Here is a 21,529-nt window from a genome sequence, read left to right on the forward strand (position 1 = left end):
GTTTCTATCACTTAAAAGCATTATTGTCATTGGAACTTTTATTTTGATAAGACTGGGATCCCTTGGTGGTATAAAATGGCTGGTGGTCTTAACTGAGCATGTGCAATACATTAGCGGGAGCATCAAACACCGTTAATAAAGGAACATAAGGAACATCTTATGAATTAAGGAAAAATGCTAATTTTTAGATGCTTGGTGGGAATTAAACAAGACAGTGTCATCTTTATTTAACAGTTTTACCATTTGTTGTTTGTATTTTAATGATTATCTAGTTTGTGGTCTTATTTGTTTGAAATCTAGGTGATGATTATGTTTTTGGTAACCTTACCGCCAGTGACCTTTAAATTTAATTGTTTATTTTCAAATTGGAGGTTTGATTTGTTGTTAAACCTGCTGTGGATGCATTGCATTTTGTATTTGCACCGGCCTTCAAATAAATATCTTTCAGCTTATTGAAATGTGGACAGAGCTTTAAGGTGTGTTTGATGTTACCGATATACATATATTATTGGATTTATTTCTAATGTTCATTTTGTAACTTTTCCTAACTGGAAACTGATATTAGATCATAAGCTAACATTCGGCACTCAGTCATTTTGTGCCTAATGCAGAAGAAATGGACAGGTGTTAAGATCTGAGTGACTGTGATAAATGACAAATTGTTACAGCCAGACAACTGGGGCATACCATCTACGAAACCTGGGGGGGGGGGGGCTCATGGTTGGCTGTGCTGAAGACCCACTGTGAGCGGTCAGAGAAGGGAACAACCACAAATCGCGACAGAGCGTTGGGAGGCCAAAACTTGTTGAAGGCTGTCCCATCTCCAGGTCCCTCCACAAGCTGTGGTCCAGAACTCTATAGTTCACCTCCTCCCCAGTACTTCAACCCATCATTAGATCTCTACTGTTCTCTGCGCCCTATACTGATGATTTTTGGATCTGCCTCTTGATCCTTATCACTTTCAAGTCTCTGAACAAGCTTGCTCTCACTCATCTCTCTGATCTTCTCTTACTCTATCAACCCCCTTGCAGTTGTACTCATTTATCATATATTTTATACATAATCCATAATCCGTGTATTTCTTTATTACTGCATAATTTATTGCTGTCAGCTTACATGCTTTGTTTTATTAATTGTGTATTTTCTTCTGTTTATTACTGCCTAGCTATAGTTTATATTCTCCATCTTTTCTCCTCTCTTATAACTATGATCTATTTATCTTTGGATTCTTGAAAAGCACTACACAGATTAAACATATTATAATTAATAATCATTAGGTTTCACTAAGTGTCAATATTTCATTTGTTTGGCCTTATCTCTAAATATTATTTTAGAGTATCTTTAGAAGCCAGAGAAATAGTATCATTTAAATGCAAATTATCGACCTCAATTATGTATTCTCCTTAACCTCAGTCCCATAGAATCTGCATAGAATATATAAAAGACTGAAAGCAAAACAAGTCACAACTACAGTATATGCCTGGGAATTTCAGAAGAGTTTGCGTGATTTCCTGCTGAAACTAAACTGAATCACATTGTTTGTGAAGCTGTCATCAAGACTCAGTTTTCTTGAACACTGTCCCATACCTCTTTATATTTTGATTCTTGTAATGCATTCTTTTATTTCAAGTATTTGCAAAAGTATTATATAATTCTCTACCATTTGTGCACTATACTTCTATATACTATAGAAGCCTTTGGTAAGGAGTTATTAACAATCAATTGGAATACTACTACATTGCTGGAAATAGCAGGGAAAGGCAAGAATGATGTTAAAGAAATAGCATCACCGTAAGAAACCTTTTCTTAACATGTATTCTAAACTAATATCTGTGATGCATGTGCCACTTTAACACTTATAGTTTGCATTCAGCAGCAAGGCTTCTTTGAATTGACAGAGAATTCTGGTCGTTCTCTGTAAGTGTGACATCATGTCATAAGCCGTCTGTGAATTAATCTCTTTCCTAGGAATTGTATCCTTCATCATATAAGATCGAAAGAGTACAATAAGTAGATAATTAGAATATCTACAATGTTGAATATTGGTAAGAAAAGCAATGTTATAGGAATGTTACGTTTTTAACCACTGTCTGTTACGGTAACTTTGGAAATCCATATGCTGTTTGGATTGAAATACAAATTTCATATATAAGCAGAAGGTAAGAGCACCCTGTAGCCAAATAGCCATATTAAAAATGTCATGTCAGGTTTTTGCATTCAGTTCAGTTCAGACACAGTTTTTGAAAGCTGCTCTACACAATATTAAGTAAAATGTATTTACAACATAGGAAGCAAAATTTAAGTGTGCATAACATTCCATAGTATTCTATAAGGAATTATCTTCTATTTACACATATTTGAAGTTACATTTAAATTGTGTCTATATACACAATTCATACATCGGCTGACACACATACTAATATACATTCATCTTCTAACCACTTATTCTGCGAAGATTCGTTAGGAATTGCCTTCACAAACATTGTAAAAAACTAAGGGCAACAGCCCAAGAGCGTGATCAAACTATTGTGAAAAATCTCCAAAGAAGAATTACGTGAGCATGTACATTGTTGTCATCAATAGCTGAAAGCTGAAATGAAAACATTGTAAAACCTACATGGAAAAAATATCTTAAAGGTTCTATATTTGCATTAAAATTTTCAAAACAGGCAGAAGAGAACTTCAGTGTATACAAAACCTAAATCTTTCCTGTTGTGAATTTCTTAGGTGGGCAGCTTTTGGACAGAGTGCAGCCTTCTTCAGATTTTTATACACCTACATAAACTTTCTGTTGAATCACTGAATAAGAAGTGTAAGTGTTTTCCTGTCCCAATGCTGAGTTGAATAAACTTATTTTTGTGTTAATCCTGCTCAGTTTTGCTGTGAGTCATAAATTATGTGTGTGTGTGTGTGTGTGTGTGTGTGTGTGTGTGTGTGTGTGTGTGTGTGGGTGTGTGAGCGGGTATACCTATCCTTATGGGGACACAATGTCCCCATAATGTGATAAATATCTGTTTTTTTTTTCCCTTATGGGGACCGGTTTCTTGGTCCCCATAATGGAAAACTCTATTTTATAAAAATCAGTGACTGCTATGAAAAAACTAAAAATGCAAAAATTCTTGTATTTTGCTTGGTTACTCATAGTTATGCTTAGAGCAGGATGGGGGTTAAGGTTGTAATAGTTAATGTGAGCATTTTTCCCATAGAAGTGAAAGAGTGGGCCCCATAAGGATAGGTATACCCTACATGTGTGTGTTTGTGTTGAATTCTGTCCTGCAAAATGAGAATAACTGCATTAAACTGATTACTAATTATACTACCCTAAAAGATATAATTGTACAAACTATCCTTAAAGCTTTTTGTTAATTAGGATTGAAATATATACATTGCTTTTGATTTGCTGTGTATTCCAGCCATGTAAAACATGTTTCTTTATGAGACCAGTCTGAGCCTCAAACATTCCGAAGTTCTCACTCAGCCTGAAAACCAGGCCTGTGGTTCATTCGCGATTCATCCTGTCCTGTCGCACACAATAGGTAGGAGTTTTTCATGGACTCAAACTGCTGACGCTAGGCCTAAGCTAATCCAGTCACTTCACCACACACCCATTGACTACCTTGTTTTCCCCATTGGCTTCAAACCTCCTCATTTGTGACTGACCACATTTTAGAGTTTTACGGTCTTAGGGGGCTGACAAGAGGCAACAATTACCAAAAAAATTGTATTTAGCTGCTCTTTGACCTAATGTTCTCGGTGTGCGACTGCTGCTCCTTTAAAGAATGTGTGAATGTCTCCGTGGGATTTTCAGAATCGCTTGGACACCCTCTTCTAACACAGGTGGGCTGGATGGTTTGCTTTTGCAAAGACAGGGACAAATTGAAAAAGTCATTGCACCTCTAATTTGACCAGCATGTGATATTTATACATTATACTATACGGAAGTCCAGAATGGTCAGTGGATTCCAGGTTTTTTTTTTTAAGAAATTCTATTAGATTACAATGTGGTTTTGATTTTATGTCCTAGGACATCATAAGACTTGAGCAATGCTTCTGCTTGTTAATATTAAGATCTGAATAAGCAATGTTTTTAATTTTTCTGTCTTTATAGTTTGTTCAATGTGGTTTTCAGTATTTTTTTTTTCTGCGAATCATGAATTTAAACATTTCATATTATGGGACGTGACATAAGACATCCACAGCATCTATATCAACAGCAGCTGAATATCCATCCATCCATCCATTTTCCAAACCGCTTATCCTACTGGGTCGCGGGGAGTTCCGGAGCCTATCCCGGAAGCAATGGGCACGAGGCAGGGAACATCCCAGGATGGGGGGCCAGCCCATCGCAGGGCACACTCACACACCATCCACTCACACATGCACACCTATGGGCAATTTAGCAAGTCCAATTAGCCTCAGCATGTTTTGGACTGTGGGGGGAAACCGGAGTGCAGCTGAATATATACTTATTAATAACATATTAAACACTTGCTGTTCAATGGTTATTAGCATGTCTTTATTCTACCATCGTAACAGACGGGCATGGTGGACGGAGAAAGGGATGAAGCACGAAGCGGCTAACAAAAACATGAACTTAAAAAAACAAGAAACAAAAGGACCATGGGGTATCTAATTCAGACTGGTTAATTAAACAAGAAATTTAACAGACGAGGGGAAAAAACTCCAGGGGACATTAACAGAAACAGATACAAGGAACACAAGCAAGAAAGACATACAGGAACAATGCAGGGAGCAAATGGAGGGTAACAACAGCTACAAACACAATGACCAACTGAGGAACAAGGGCAAGGACAGGCACATATATACACAGATAACAAGGGTAAGATGTTAGAATTACACACAGGAGAAGGTAATCACAGTTAGACACTAGGGACTAGAGCTTCACTTGAGACACATTGAACAGAGGTGAACCATGACATGATTACAAAACTAGATGATAACAGACACGCAAGAGAAAAAAACAAGAAATTATACAAGAACACAAGGAACCATGATACAAAACAGGATCTAGGGGCACAAGACGTAAAAATGTTCAAGAAGTGGAGGCTGGCCTCTAGCCAGCCTTGAACCCATGAGAGAGAAGATAATCATTTTGCAGCCACCCACTAAGCTGATGGCATCCTGGGAAGCAGAGGAATACACTGAGGAACACAACAGACCTGGGAAACATCAGGACGCAGGATGGTGACACCTGCTGGCCAAATGAGGAACTGACATACAGAAGGGGGGAGGGTAGGGGCCGATCCTGACACCGTAGGTTGGTTTGTGCTGCAGTTTCAGGGATATGATACTTTTTTTCCCACCGTTGTCTGTCCGGCAGCTTTAGCAAGCAGAATCAGGGTCTGAATGCACTGCTGTGCCAAACATGTTTGCTTTAACATGAGGGGCTCTATAAACTCTTTATAGGCCCCTCATGTTAATCGATTTCTTTTTATTTTATTTATTTATTTCATTTTTAACACATGCAAAATATTGCAGTGGGTGAGCTGGCCGAAGAGGAGGGACAGATTAGGAGGGGGGAGAGAAGGAAAAAGAAAAAATGAGTAAGTGGGAAACATGTCGAGAGCGGATAAATTCAGAAATGTGAATTTATCTAGAAATGGATAAATTCAGGAACAAACAAAAGAGTGAAGAGTGAAGAAAGTAACACAACTATTCAAGCATATTAAACCTTAGTGTGTGCTTGGAGGGGTGCATGGAAGTATATGTACATGTGTGCTCAATTGTGTGATATAATACTATTGACTTACAGTAAATGGGAGTCCAAGGGTTGGAGTCTCTGCTTTTCATTCCTGCAACTTCCTTGTTTAGATCATCCTAAACTGAGCCTAGTACATAAACCCGCTCCACCTCCACTGGAGTTTCTTGGCAGCAAGAATTGCCGATGATGAGATTGCGACAGTGTGCACTCACTCACAAACAGGCTGCTCCTTTCTGTCCGCTGGCGTCAATGCGCAAAATTATATTTTCATATTATTACAGTAGTGGAAGTTAATCTGCCATCTGTGTGTTACCATTTCTATTTCAGACTGAGCAGCTAAAAACAGTTAAAAGCTTTAGAAAGTACCTGTTGCAATACTCCACCATGCAATGTATGTTTTTCCAAGAGAAAATATGTGTAGTATATCTATATTTTTATATTTGTGTTAATTAATTTCTCTAAATAATCGCTTGGTCATTCCAAGTGTTTTGTATTAGCATTGTGTTATTTTAAGTAAATAACACAAAAATGATAGCAGACTGTGCAAGATATGCTAACTTCATAGAAGTCAGCAAAATGATACTTGTTTTTCTAAACTGGAAAGTTGTGGTCTTTCTGAATCTATAATGTGCAAGCAAAGCAGTGCAATGTTGTTACAATCCCGTGACTGCGCCCACCCCCTGTCAGACTGCTCCAATCGCCTTTCAGATGAAGACCTCCTGCAAAACTTAAGCTCGGTAACAGAGGGTGAAAAGTGATTGCTAGATCTGCCTCGCACAGCTAGTTTCCACTGAGAAAGGAGAGGGTGAAGCGAAAAGGTAGGGTTCTGGGGCGTCTTTCCAGTGTCCAGTGCATTAACACAAGCAGAAGGAAAGTCTGAGTTAAATTTCTGAATTTAGAAGCTATTGACAGATATTGCTCGTCTCACAGTTGGTCAGGAACTATAGATGTTCATGGAAAAATTCATAACATATTGAGCATTTATATGCCATTACATTATTAAACAAAAGGAGCGAAAATTGTAATACATACCAGCAACTGCAAGAATGGCATTCTCTAAGTTGCATGTTTCTAGTTTTGCCATGGTATATGCTAGTTATTTATCGTCGACATTAGGAGTTTATTGTCATTTTGTGGTTTGCACAATGACTGTGTCTTTAGTTCTTATTGTTTTGGTCGTGCTTCTTGGTTTCTGTGCTGCAAAGCTTTGTATCTTCTGTATTCTGTTTAACAAATAAGTATTCACATATCCCCGATGTTGGGATATGCAAAAGATATATCCCATAAATAAGAAAGCTATATTAATATCAGTGATCTGTATTAGTCGTATATTATGCATGTGGGATGTGGTTATAAACTTAAATACTGAAAGAATATACTCACATGTATGTCACATCGACTATATCCATCTGCCAAGTCAGTGACAGAGCTTATTTTAGGAGACTGTTATTTTATACTGTGGCAACAGCTGCAGCGTGTGGGTCATGTGATCTGTGGATTGTTTGACCCCAGCTTGTACTGGTGCTTTGTATACTGTGTTTTCAGCACCACCTTAGTCATTCCATGTATCTGTACAATCTCAGCATTTAACATCTGCATAGTTAATCCCTGTAATTAGTTAAATTATTTGATGAGGTATTATTTAGACAAAAATTATATGATGGTGATTGAGTCAACTGGCCACAAATTGGATATATTGGATAGTCACTGCATATACTGGGGGATCTATAGGAGAGGATACACACACACACACACACACACGGGTTTGTAATTATATCTTTGTGGGGACTCTCCATTCATCTCTATGGATAAAACTCTAAGCTCCTTAGAGATCACAGTGTCATACTGCTGCAAATAATGTAGCATTTTGATGATTCTGTAAATATATGAGACAGCTGCATCTAATCATATCTAATTATATAGGTGAATAATAAGCCTGTGTTAAAAAATCCATATTTAGTCTTTAAAAGCGTCTAAAAGAAACAGATTTAGTCCATTATTAACCATTTGTTTTTAATATAGAATGCTTGATTTGCAATTACAGTTAATGAATTAAAAAAAACCAATATACTATTTAGAAGGGATTTTAATAGAATACTAAGAAGTTATGATTAATTACAGGCCCTGTAACGGTAATTAAGTATCTATGCATTTGCATGTTGTGTGTAACAGGGATTCTCTACCTGCATGACATGCACCTGTGCCAAAATGTTTTAATCAAAAAAAAAGAAAAAGCTTTGTCGGCTACATTTTTAAATATCATTCTCATGGTAAGAATAAAAGATCAAACTTTCTAGCAAAATTCACCGTGATGTTGAGCCCTGGTTTGCGATGCATAAGGGATAAGGATGGAGTTCACGATTTGCACATTTATTTCCAGTTTTATTTGAAATGATCAATCTGGGCTTATTTTGGGCTTAGCTTTGGTTTTATCACCCCTAACATAACTGGGTTCATTTGTTGTATCAAGGAAACATAAAGTCCCTCCCTCAGTTTCCCAACCGCTCATCCAGTACAAGGTCATGAACAAAATGAAAGTGAAGAAGTTTTCAATATAGATTTATGACATTCCTGCCCCTGCCTTCTAACTGCATCCAGTGAGGTGTCTCTGAGCCCCTGTGTGCTGCCTGTGACAAGCCGCTGATCCGCATGACTCACTCTCACAGAAGTGACTGCAGCATTGATGGATTTGTCACAATACAGGCAGCAGAAAGGCCTTTTTATAAGCAAATTATATAACCACAATATCCAATGTCAAACATCTGATATTGTTATTTACACTTGCATTACAAAAAACATTATATTAAACATTTACTGCTCAGATCTAAGCAGCTTTATTGAAGTTTGATTAACTTTTGTATTTGCAAGCTCACTGTATGCCCCCACTAAAACAATATTTGCTTTACGAAACTTAATCTTAGGTGGCTCTGTTAGTAGAACTTGTTCCTCACACCTTGGTTGGTGGTTCCAATCCCATCCTCACCATGTGTATGTTCTCTCTGTGTTGGATTCCCCCCCCCCCCCACCTGTTGTGTCAGCATGCCCTGCAATGTCCTGCAATGCTGTAATACAAGTTTTCCAAATTCCGTTCCTGAATGGACAATCTGCATCACACTTTGCAGCTTTCCCTGCTCCAACACACCTTATTCAGCTCACCGGCTGAGTGCCAAGTTTAGCAGGCATGTTTGAGCAGAGATTTCAGCATCTTGTGTTGCAGACTGGTCCAGGAGCGGAACTGGGGGAGCCCGCTGTAATACCATCCTATCTATGATGTTCTCTTGCCTTTCTTTGATTTTGCTGACTTTCATTTCAGACCATTTTGCCACTTTGTACTCGATGAATGGATATTGAAGGTGGATAGATGGACAAAAGTAATTCATCAATTACTTACACGGAAAATGTATTGATTATTTTTTCCTTTCTTTGTGTAATTTATCTCCCAAAAAGAAAAGAAAAAAATTAACTGGAGGTATAAAATATTCTGTAAAACTCTTAGCGAACTCTAATTTTCCTAGCTGTGCGTGGGCTACAGGCAAACTTTATAGTTTGTTTTATACTGAAATATCCAATGAACTTCATGCATCCTGATGTTTGTGTCATTTCTGGCATGCCTATAAAAACTGGCAAAGCTCTGGAGAGACAGATATTCGGATCATTAGATCAGGAATGATAAATTTTATATCTTCAGGTTTCAGGGGCAAGTCGTGTATTAACTCATTCATCAGAGTTGCTGTATTTTTTTAAAATTGTCCTTTTTATGACAATGACGTCAAATGAACTTACTGTAATTCTTTTTAGCTGATCATATATATATATATATATATATATATATATATATATATATATATATATATATATATATATATATATATATATATATATATATATGGGTTTGTGTTTGAAGAAGGTCGAAAGGTACTTTCGATGCATAGGAACTTAATAATTTAGGACTGTTTATTTAAGGTCTATGTATTGGGGGGATGAATGATTCCAAATTAACAGGCATTTATCTTAAAACATTTTGACGAGAAAAAAAAAACAGAAAATTTAATAACCCAAAATAGTTTTCCCCTCCTGCTAATTTTCATATTAATAATCTAAATGTGAATGACTTCAAGGCATAATGAACATTTAGCACGCATGCTACATGCATGTATGTATAAACAGCCTTACAAACTGAAGAACTACTGACTGCATGTGAGAGACGGCAGGTGGTGTGATTGTCAGCCGAGAACATCGGAAGTAACATGAGGGTAGTGCAGAAAATGGGCGGCCCACGATACATCGAAATGCTAGACCTTTACTGGGAATGTCAGCAATGTAAGAAAAGGTTTTCCCACTCATCGTTTTCACAGGCTCCGGATTGAACACATCCAGCGCTGACCTTTATAACATGACTCATTGACTTATTATGTACAAATGCGTAGGGAGGCATTTTCCATTCTATTCTCTGTCGTCGGGGGAACAAAAGCCAGCACACAAAGCAAGTTATGAATTTGTGTCTGAAATGTAGACTGATTCTTTGTTTCGTAAACAGGTACTTGACTTTCATTTTAGTGCAAAGTGTACAAAAGTGCAAGCAAATTAAAAGTTAAAATATTTGAAAGAAATATTGTAACTGCCATCTTGGGGTCACAGTCCCAAAGCTAACCAGAATTCTGTTTCCTCATAATGAGTTTTCAGCTGCTTTCCCTACAACTTTATGTGGAAATGCATGTCAAATATATTTTACATATTAGTCTTCAGTTATGATCCAAATTATGTTTTAATAACAATGTCTGATTGTTTTGACAGGGTTCTGTTCTCACCCTTGATAAATATATATTTTAGGAAGGGTAACAAGTGCTTTTATCTGTGCTTACTGTACTTTCATCAAATGCATACCTCAATTTTTATTTGTATTTTAAATGTATAAGACAAGAGGATACTGGTGGATTTTAAATGGTCCCATGAACATCCAAACTTTAATAGCAGAATAATAAATCTTAACCTGTGTAACAGAATTATTAGTCCACCCCTGGAATGTATATTTATCTAAGCCTGTGAGGTTGTTATGATCTTATTTATAGGTTAACCAGCTTGGAAAGTAATGTTGATATGCAGCACTGTAAGGTTACCCTCTGCCCGATTGAAACCTTATATCTGCCAGTCAAGAGTGTGGGAAAGCACGTATTTCTGACGATATTTATCCTTCTGCAGCGATCCCGTGAACAAAGAGTATTCCAACTTTAAATGCAGTTCACCTGAAAGCTTTCTTTAACACCTTATTTTAAGTTTTAGAAAAAAAAAAGTTTGATGTGTTTTGGAGATACAGAGCAGCAAAGGTTTTCTTGATGTAACGTGTTGATTTCTTGATAAAACGTGCGCATGGTTCAAACAAATTTGTTCATTAGTTTAGAGTGTTAATGAGTTCAACAATGGGAAACCTCAAAGAATATGAACTATAATATGCATTTAAACTTTTTGCTGGGTCAAGGGCTAATTGTTACATGTATGTAAGACTGAGCTTGTGGTGAATATCGAGATGATCTTTGAATATTTCAGTGGGACGGTTAATGTAGTATTCCACCCAACCATCTCCAAAAGGAATAGTCTCCAATATCACAAAAGCCTATGTCTAACATGGACACACTGCAAAAAATAAAAAAGAAAGTTCACTGACAGGCAAGATTGTTGCTAAACACCACAAAAGTAAAGCCTGAAACAGCATCACAATACCGAACCAGTACTCCTACTGCCCACTTTCAAGGAAACCTGAACTCCATGACCTTCCCAAAGCTAAAATTTATGGTAAAGCTGTCATTGCAACAGTACATTCAGCCAGGGGAAATGCAACAAAACACAGAGCTGGGTATGAAAAATATAAAACCTGGACCCATGGACTGTTGAAATTCGAATATAACCTGACAGGTCATCTTTCACCCTTTTTCCTACATTCAGATGAGTTTATGTTTGAAGAGTAAAGGATACCTGTTTACTATTAAACATGGTATGGCCTGCTACCTTGTGGAAGTCATATCTGATCATTGTGCTGCATGGTAATATACCAGCCTAGAAATATGAGAGCAGGTTTATGAGGACTTACCCTCATAGTGTTCTGATATTCCGTGATGATATACTTAAGTCATTACACCGTGTGCACAAAGAAGGTTCCCAACTCCTTCACCTCTCAATTAACTGGAGGCTTTTCTTCTTGGATGCCACACAGTTCAGGACTTGTATGATAGCATAACAAGATGTTCTCAGAGCTGTTATGAAATGAAATGGATTTTTAGATCTACTTTATGAATATGGTCATCACTGTATGTTATCTTGTCGAACTTCTGTTATTTTGTCTTTGTTTCTTACTGGATGTTTGGGTTGTGTTCTTGACAGGTAGACCATCCACACCCATCAGCAGGTCTTCACCTACCCAACACTGTTCTCCTAACCTCAAAGCTACATTAGAAGAGGAAAGTCCTGAAATAGTGGTGAGATTTGACCAGTTCAGGGTCATCACCATTAATAATCACTGTACAAATAACTTACGATGGTCAACATACCTTCAAACGATCTATATAAAACTCCAAAAGAACAAATATTTCAAATCTATCATACAATACAATGGCTATAGATGTTATATAAGTTGCTACATGAACTTGCATCTGAATTGTCTCTAAATTGCTCACAATGTGCAAGTATGTGAACTGTGACAGAGTGGCATCCCACCCATGGCGCCACTACCTTGTGCTTCTTGAAATAAAACTACATTTAATCATTTAAAAACAGATGTTAAATCTGGTATGAACACTTTGTTTACGCTGTTTACGTAAGCTAAGAATTTCACAACATTTATTTGTAACATGAGCATAGGAAGTGTCACACATTTTGATTTGCTTGATGTAGACTAGCATAAATCAAGGAGACACCGGAAAGTCTGTTGACTTCAATTTCATATGATAGATCCAGAAGAAAAAACTGCATGAAGAGCTGAAGGAGGTGCTGAGCCGGAAGCAAAGCCATCTGAGAGAAACTCAGTCATTCCAAGGAGACATGAATCCCTTAGGGCAAATCAGTGAGGCCAAGGTAGGCATGGAGTACAGCTGTATTATATGTCATATAAGTAACCTGGGAAAATAATCATTTCACCGTGGGCCTTTGAAGAAGGCCTTTAACTCCCGCTATTCCAAAAACACTGACTGGTCACGATCACTTAAGCCAAGCTTTCCTCACTGGTGCTTCACTTTAAACAAATGAGTCTGCTAAGAGAGTTGACCTAATGACAAACATTTCAGTACAGAAACACATTGCCTATCATCTTATAAAGTTGCCTTGCCTTGCCAGGAGAAAGTTCCTGCCTCAGAAATGGTGGAAGTTGTCGTGGAGACTGAGGCAGAAGCTGGGGCAAGTGGCTACAGTGTGACAGGCGGAGGAAAAAAGGGAATTTTTGTCAAAGACGTATTAAAAGACTCACCGGCAGCAAAACACCTCAGTCTTCAGAAAGGTAGGAAATGTAAAAAGGTTTGATAATAAAACTGTTGACTGTGAAAGGGATTTCCTCACTACCTCTGTATGACATCTTCCATTGAAATTTAAATCGTTAAAGTGTGTGTTAAGTCCAGATTCTGAAAGTTGTGTCAAATCAATCAAGCAAATTAATTTTGTCATACAATAGGCATGTCCTGCCAAGGTATATCTCATAGATGAAGCAATAGTGGATCCTTTAAGTGGTCTGAGTGGAATTCAGTTTCTTTTCTTTGGTGTAACTTTGGTGCAACTTACATCACTGGATGAAAGAATAGAAATATGTGTGTGTGTTTTTTTTAAATAATTGCTTAATTTATGTAAATAAGTTTGGAACTTCTTTTGCTTGTTTATCTGAATACAGGAGATCAGTTGCTTAGCGCCCAGGTATACTTTGATAACGTGAAGTATGAAGATGCCCTGAAGATTCTTCAATGTGCTGAACCCTACAAGGTCTCCTTTTTATTGAAGAGGACGATACCAGGCCTCGACGTCAGTACGCTCCCGCGTGCTGCCAGCTTCGAGCTCAAGGGCCCAAAAGCCAAAATGCCCAAAATGGTAAATCAAGGAATGACGCAATTATCTGCACTTACAGTCGGATGTAAAGGATATTCTGAAAATGCATTATAAAGTCATTTTGAAGATGTAGTCAACGTAAAGTGCTGCCGGTAATTTTGGTGAGAAGTGTCACAAACATGTGTCAGGGCCCAGGGAATAACGAAGAATAACTAACATCTTACATCATCCATCCATCCATCCATCCATCCATTTTCCAAACCGCTTATCCTACTGGGTCGTGGGGGGTCCGGAGCCTATCCCGGAAGCAATGGGCACGAGGCAGGGAACAACCCAGGATGGGGGGGCCAGCCCATCGCAGGGCACATCTCACATCATTAACATTTTAAATGAGGAACAAGCAAATTGAACCAACACAAACAGTCCAGATCATCCCCCTTCCTGCAATGTATTGCCCCCCTGCTTTCATGCAGTATATTAAAAAAATGCAACACATTGCTTCAGTGCCTGGTACTATAGCTTTTAATATAATGTTATGGATTATTATTGACTCAAATAATTGTACCATTGACTCAATGAATTTGCAGACAGTGAGATCAAACAAACTGATGACTAGTGAGAATAAAAATTCTAATTCCATTTCACTGTATTATTTTTATTATGTTTTACCAGTTTACCAGTTTTTCAATTCAGTTAAAAAAAAATTTAATCATGTTTCAAATTCCTTTTGCAGAGTTTTAGAAGCAAAAGACCTTTCAAAGCTAGAAAATTGAGAGCTGGGAGGTTTGGTTTAAAAAGATTAAAAGAGAACAAGCAAATAAAAGCTAGAAGAGAAATCGAAAAGGAAACGTCTCCGGCCAAGCTGGAGTTCAGCCCCATGGATGTAGAGTTTGTCTTCCCAAAGTTACACAAGCCGCCAAAGGTCGGGATAGAGCCTATGGAAGGAGAGATGAAATTCACAGGATATGGCCCTCAGGGTGGGGGACTCAAGACAGAGAAGAAGAAAATGAAAATAAGGTTTCCTAAAATGAAGCTGAAGCAAGCTAATATCGAAGAAGGCAACATAGAAGGTGGCATCAAGGACACTGATAAGACTAAAGAAAAAGTCAAAGTTAAACAGAAGGCTCCAGGCTTTGGGATAGCGTTCACTAAAGCTAAGGACAGAAAACTAGACTCCTCTGAAGAAAAGATGGAAGTGAAGTCACCTGAAATCAAATTCAGACCACCGTCAGTAGAGTTCGATTTTGGTGTGTCTAGTCAAAGTGATGCAGATGCAATAAAAACTCATGTAAAAGAAAAAGATGGATTAAAGTTTCAACCTCCCAAAGTTGAACTATCCATGGGATTGCTCTCAGCGAAAGCAGACGACGCCTTACATAAAAAGGGTCAAATAAGTCCCAAAGTAAGTAAGGAAGACATCAAGTCACAAAAAGGACACTCGATAGGTGAGGGCATTAAAATTGAAATTGGCAAATTTGGTTTTGGTTCTGGTCCCACTGCTGAAGATGAACTTGGCAGTGAAGATGGTAAGACGAAGAAAGCAAAGCTCCAACTGCCAGAAGTTGAACTTCCTCGTTATTCCTTAGACAAGAAAAAAGTGGACAAAGTTCCAGAGGGGAAGGAGAAGGTGCAGATGCCATCCATCGATATTACAGCGCCAAAGTTCGATTTGCACTTGCTTGTGGGTAAAGATGTGACCCCGACCCGGAGTAAAACATCCAAAGCAGATCGGACACATGAACCCTTAAAATTCTTGCCAAAGTTTGGAAATTTAAAGGATGATGTTGAGGTATCTCTTCCAAAATTAGCCTTGATCACTCCAAAAACAGATCTGAAAGAAAAGGGCAAAGATCTGGATGGGCTCCCATCCATTGAAATCTCTTTGCCCAAACCAAGATGTGAGGCAAAGCTAGCAGTTCCTCAGAAAGAGTCTGTTGAGACAATTAAAAGACCTGGAATAAAACTGCCAGTCATCGACATTTCAGTACAGGATCCTGGCATTGATCTACACCTGCCGAAACCAAAGGGTGCAGCTGATATTGAAGCAAAAGGGGAATTAATTAAAGGAAGCCAAGACAGAATAGATAAACTGGAGCTAAAAATGCCAGTAATATCATTACCAAAGCCAGAACTGGGTAGAATTAGCATTTCTACTCCCAAAGCTGATTCCAAATGCCCATTGCTAGATATTATAACAAAAGAAAATGATACAGAAGTCAAAGATGCAAGGATAAGCGTGCCTCAATTGGATATTTCAGTGCCAAAATTCATGCCTAGTTTTAAAAGTCCTGATCAAGCTGAGGAAACCAAATATTCAAAGATTTCTTTGCCAACATTTGAAATTTCATTACCGAAAATTAAACGTGCCGAGTCAGATGTTAGTGACAAAGGTGGAAAGATTAATATTCCGGTTGTGGATATTTCACTTCCAAAACTGAAAACATCTGAATCTGACTCAAAGCTGGAGAGTACAGGAGGTGGCAGAATATCCATACCCCAAGTTGATATCTCACCTCCAGGAATAAAGAGCGAAGATGGGAACAAAAATGTATGGGAAGGTGGTAAATTCCGCTTGCCTACATTATCCAAAATGAAAGCATCCAAAAAAGAAGTGGACATAGAATGTCCTGAAATGACAGGAGTCAAATTACAACTGCCAAAAGTAGATATCGCGATTCCAAAACCAATATCAAAAGACGCAGAAAGTGATGTTGAAGGACACAAAGGCTTATCTGGAAAGTTTAAAATTCCAACATTTGATGTCTTGCTTCCAAAACTTAAAGGACACAAAGAAGCATCAGATATAAGACATGAAAAAGGTTACATGCCCCAAATTGACATTTCTCTCCCAAAACTCAAGTCACCGACAGCAGAGGCACATGCTGAAGGACATGACAACAAAGATGGCAAATTGAAAATGCCTAGATTTGAGATTTTACTGCCAACCATGAAGTCAAAAGAAGCAAAAATTGCTGATGAAAGTCATAAAGTCAAAGGTGGAAAATCATACTTGCCAAAAATGGATATTTCACTTCCACAAGGAAAATCACAGGAAATAGTTGCTGAAGTTGAATGCAGAGATGAAGACAGCAAACTTTATATTCCTAAGGTTGATGTCTTACTCCCAAAACTGAAGCTACCAGAGGAAAAAATCACAGAAAGTCAAAAATCCAAAGATAGTCGTATTCATATGCCTACATTAGATGTTTCACTTCCAAAAATTAAATCTGAAGAGGGCGGTATGAAAACTGATATTTCTGTAAGTAAGGGCACTAAGGTGAACTTGCCTTCTCTTGACATATCGCTACCAAATTTGAAGTTACCTGAGGAAAACATATTTGCTTCCAGAGGTAAGAAGGACGAAATGAACTTACAGACAACCCCCGTTAAGATACCAGCTGTTAACATCAAGGTGCCAAAGTTTGACATTGATTTAAATCTACCCAGAGGAAAGAAAGATGCCGCTGCTGACGTGCATTTCAAAGAAAAAAACAAAGAAAAAGATAGAAAAATAGACAAAGGACCTGGATTTCCTAAACTATCACATGGGATCAAATTTGGCAAAGGAAACATACCAGATATAAGTCTTTCAATTCCTAAAGGAAAGACAGATGTCAGCAGATGTAAAGCTGAGGTCGATATCAAACCACCAAAACTCAAACATGAGGATAAGGACCCTGAAATTGACACTCATGATTCACAACTGAAGCTCCCAACATTAAAAATACCCAAACTGAACATTGTAACCCCCAAGCTACCGGATATTGACCTGAATGTAAAGGGGACAAAAGATAGGGAAGAAGCATCCATCAACCTGACTGGAGAGGACCGCAGACCTGAATGGAGTGACATCCCAGAAGTGGAGATAAAAATTCCTAAAATTTTAATATCTGAAAAAGAAACTGAAACAGAGGTAAAGGCAAAGAAAGGGAAAATTGCAATTTCAGAAAAAGCTGAGGAAAGCTATGATGATCACGTGAAGTACAAGTTTAAAATGCCAAAGTTATCGATGCCTAGGTTAGGTTCTAAAGAAGCTGGCGTTGATGCTGCTGGAGCCAAAGCAGATCCAGAGTCCAGAGCTAAAATCCCATCTATTGAACTTTCCCTGCCAGCAGGAAAGGTGTCCGGAGGAGGACTGTTATTTCCAAAAGCTCAAATGAACGTATCAGAAGCTGACACTAAGGAGTATGAAGGAAAGTTTAAAATGCCCAAAATGCCTACAGTTAATATATCCGCCCCTAAAATTGACCTTGGTGTGGGTATTCCAAAAGACAAACGAGAGGTGTCATTTGGTTCAAGCAGATGTAAAGAAGGTGCAAGTGATCAAGGTTTTGAAGGAAAGGACTTTAAGCTTAGGATTCCAAAAGTGACCTTACCTTCATTTAATGTGTCTAGCTCAAATGAAGAAAATATTGAATGTGACACTGCAATGGGATCAAAGGACATTCATACTCATGCAGACTATAGATTCTCCAAACCCAAGGTCAAAATGCCAGATGTTGACATATCCATCCCACAGCGCAAAAGTGGAGAAAATGTTCTCGATGTTAAAGCTGACAGGACATTTAAACCTAAAATTAAAATTCCAAAAGTGAATATATTAGGCAATACAGATGAAGCAGTTCGCTCGCATACTCCGGCTGAACCAATGAAGATGAAAATTCCAGTGATAGACATATTGGTCCCAAAAGGCAACATGAAACTGGACATAGGTTTACCAAAAGGTGAAGGTGCAAAAGGCAAAAATACCTCAACTGGCTCGCCGAAGTTAAAGATGGGGAAGGATGCAGGACTGGAAATACATGGGGTGAAAAAGGATGGGGAGCAACGGGGTCAATTTAAAATGAAAAAATCTGGCAAAGGTGCAGCTGAGATGCCTGTAGAAAACAAAGAAAAAGTTCAGGGAAAGTTTCAAATGCCAAAAATTACCCTTCCTAGTATCGATTTTTCTATACCCAAAGAAGGAACTGACATTTCTGTTCCTAAGCTGCAAACCCCAGAATTAAGTACTAAGTCATCAAAATTTAAAATTCCCGACTTGGAGATATCAGGCTCCAAAGGAACAAAGGCTGAAAGCAGTGGGTCTACGGAACATGCCGGTAAAACAAGAGTGTCTGAAGCTCCTTCTGTGTCTTTAGACCCTATGATGGGATACGAAGGACCCAAAATGCCTAGAGTGAAGAAAGCAGTGTTTGTTTTACTGAATCCGTCTCAGTCTTTTACGAGCCTCTCTGATGAAGTGGGGAGTGTAGAGCCAGCTGCTGCCAAAGCGAGAGCACCGAAGAGTGAAATGAAATGGAAGGAAGACAAAGAAAGTACTAAGCAGGGAAAAAAGGACAGAGTCTTTGGGGCTGACAGAGAAAAAGCAGGGATCAGATCAAATATCACTTCCCGCGAAGTCACAGAAAAAGTTGGAAAGGGTAAAGAAGAGATCGTTAAACCTGTAAAGTCAAGAACGGAGATGGAACGGCAGAGCTCAGAATCGCCTATACCAAAATTATCGCTTGGCTTTTTCTCTGGGAGGGCTACGGGGGAGGCAGAATATACCACTGTGACTAAAAGGGAGGGGCAGTGTGGTGAGGTCACCAAACAGGAAATCAGCAAGGGAAAGTCATCTCTGTTTAAGGTCTCGGAATTTAAACTAAATATGTCTAGTATCACGCGTATGACACCAGAGAGTTCTCCACAGAGCAGTAGGGACTCTCTCCAGCGTCCCAAAAATGATGAACCCCGGAGCAGCTACAAAATGCAAATGCCCAGCGTAGGATTCTCCAGCCATACAACTCCAAAAGACCCCAGTACGTTCAAGGAAGGATAAATAATTGGAATTAAATAATCCAAGCTATGCTAAATAAAATTGGCAGTCCATAGTTATCTAAAAAATCTTAAATCTATTATGATCTATCCACCTTGTTCACTCTATGAATCACAAACTGTTTTCAGAATGGCTCTCTATTGTCAAAACATAGTACTATATAACGTCTGCCATTTTGTATTGCCATTTGAATCCTCAACATCCAATCTGATTCAATATACAGCACATGATAAAATACCCACAATGCACTGCAAATTATGGTCTACAGCTATGCTCCTCAAACCAGTCCTCAGGGATCCCCAGATGGCCCACATTTTTGCTCACTCTCAACTCCCAAGGAATTGGGGGAGAGCAAAAATGTGGACAATCTTGGGGTTCCCAAGGCTTACTTTGAGAAACACTGCTCTACGAACAGCAGGCAGTAGAATGTAGCGTACAAAACCATTATATTGTTTTACTGATGAATCCCCTGTACTACATAGATAAGGAGCATCATAATATTTTCAAACTTTTCAAAATAAATTTTATTGATGATTTTTGAAACTTTTGCTTATATACCACTACTACTACTGCTACTACTACTAATAATAATAATAATAATAAATTCCACAACACAAACAAAAAAAGATTAAACTGATCAATATATATACTTATTATTGAACTTTATTAGAAAGAGTTAATGATTAAATAAATACTAGCAAGTTGATTATAATAATTTTTGACATAGTAATAATTAAGAAGAATAAGTATGCATTATCTCTCTTGAAAGATACATTAAATATGGCTTCAATAAAATACTGCAAAATTTTTATGATAATTTTTGTTACCTTGAAACCTGAAATGCACGTTTGATTTGCTAGTTGATTCACTAAGCTATCATCTGTAAAACTCATGTTTTCATATTAAAAAAGTATTTTTTTATTTATACTCAACACTATATCGAAACACTTTTCTTTAGACTCCTCCCGGAAAATGTTTCCCAGGGGTTAGAAAAAAAATAATGTTTTAAAAAGTTTGTTTCTTCCTTAATTTCATCAATCCCGCCCCCTGCCCCACACGGATAACATATATGTAATAATTAATAATTGATGTAATCATTTTGCCGGGCAACTATGGACAAAGTTGGTTTAGCTTAATCTAATATTCTAAATATATTGTTGATTTTCATCTGATCCATAGTTATAACATGTTGTCTAAAATTAGATATAGAGTAATTAATACTGTACCTTTGCAGTTAAATAAGAATAAACACTGTATTCTCATTTTGAAAATGTTATATTTACTTGGGTTCATAATTGTTTTATTTTGTGTATAGAACGTAGTCACTTGCATGGTGAGAGGGCAGTTAGTTACTTTAGGTGTGATTTGTTATAACTCAATGTGGTGCTTTTAATTAATGAAGCAGGCAATTTGTATACTGTAAGAGCGTGGGATTTGTTATAAAAGCTGTATATTGCAATCTGTTGTGACCTAAAGGAGTTTATATTTCTCATTATTATTTGTAGAAAAGGTTAAAATATTTACATTAATATTTTATATTGTGATGCGCTTAAAAAGCCAAAGAATCTTCCAACTTTAACAGTTTAACAGTACTATCCTGTTTACAATTTTATAAATGTTTTCCATTTCTCATTATTAACATGTTTTAAACATTTTTTTACATATTTGCTTTTTATAGGGAAAATGTTTAAACTGCTTCACTAGGGCAATGATTCCAATAAACATAATAATCTAAAATAATGTGTTTGTGACCATGTCTTTTCAAACGGTATGAAAATACTTTGTTTTACATTTATTCACCCTTTTCAGGGCCACAAGCAAAGTTTGATTCAACTTTTTGCCCCTCGTCATCTTCCTTTTCATTCTGACATGCTGATCAGGAGGGCCCCCTAGTGGCCACTGGGCTGTAAGCAGCCCCAAAGCTTATGCCTTGGGCTGGCCCAGATATAAACACACAAAACAATGATATTGAA

General features: G+C 37.7%; 1 protein-coding gene across 1 annotated transcript; it reads left to right on the forward strand.

Annotated features, from left to right (window-relative positions):
• The first annotated feature begins 6,413 nt into the window (after nt 1-6,413).
• On the forward strand, nt 6,414-21,296 carry prx (periaxin). The gene is made up of 6 exons (XM_048981173.1): nt 6,414-6,540; nt 12,098-12,192; nt 12,665-12,787; nt 13,046-13,205; nt 13,590-13,783; nt 14,475-21,296. Exons 3-6 carry the CDS (start codon nt 12,755-12,757, stop codon nt 19,557-19,559), a joined length of 5,472 nt encoding a protein of 1,823 aa, XP_048837130.1. The 5' UTR covers nt 6,414-6,540; nt 12,098-12,192; nt 12,665-12,754; the 3' UTR covers nt 19,560-21,296.
• Nucleotides 21,297-21,529: the final 233 nt, after the last annotated feature.

The sequence above is a fragment of the Brienomyrus brachyistius genome, chromosome 17 (genome assembly GCF_023856365.1).
Source record: "Brienomyrus brachyistius isolate T26 chromosome 17, BBRACH_0.4, whole genome shotgun sequence".
In the NCBI taxonomy this organism is placed as follows: Eukaryota; Metazoa; Chordata; class Actinopteri; order Osteoglossiformes; family Mormyridae; genus Brienomyrus; species Brienomyrus brachyistius.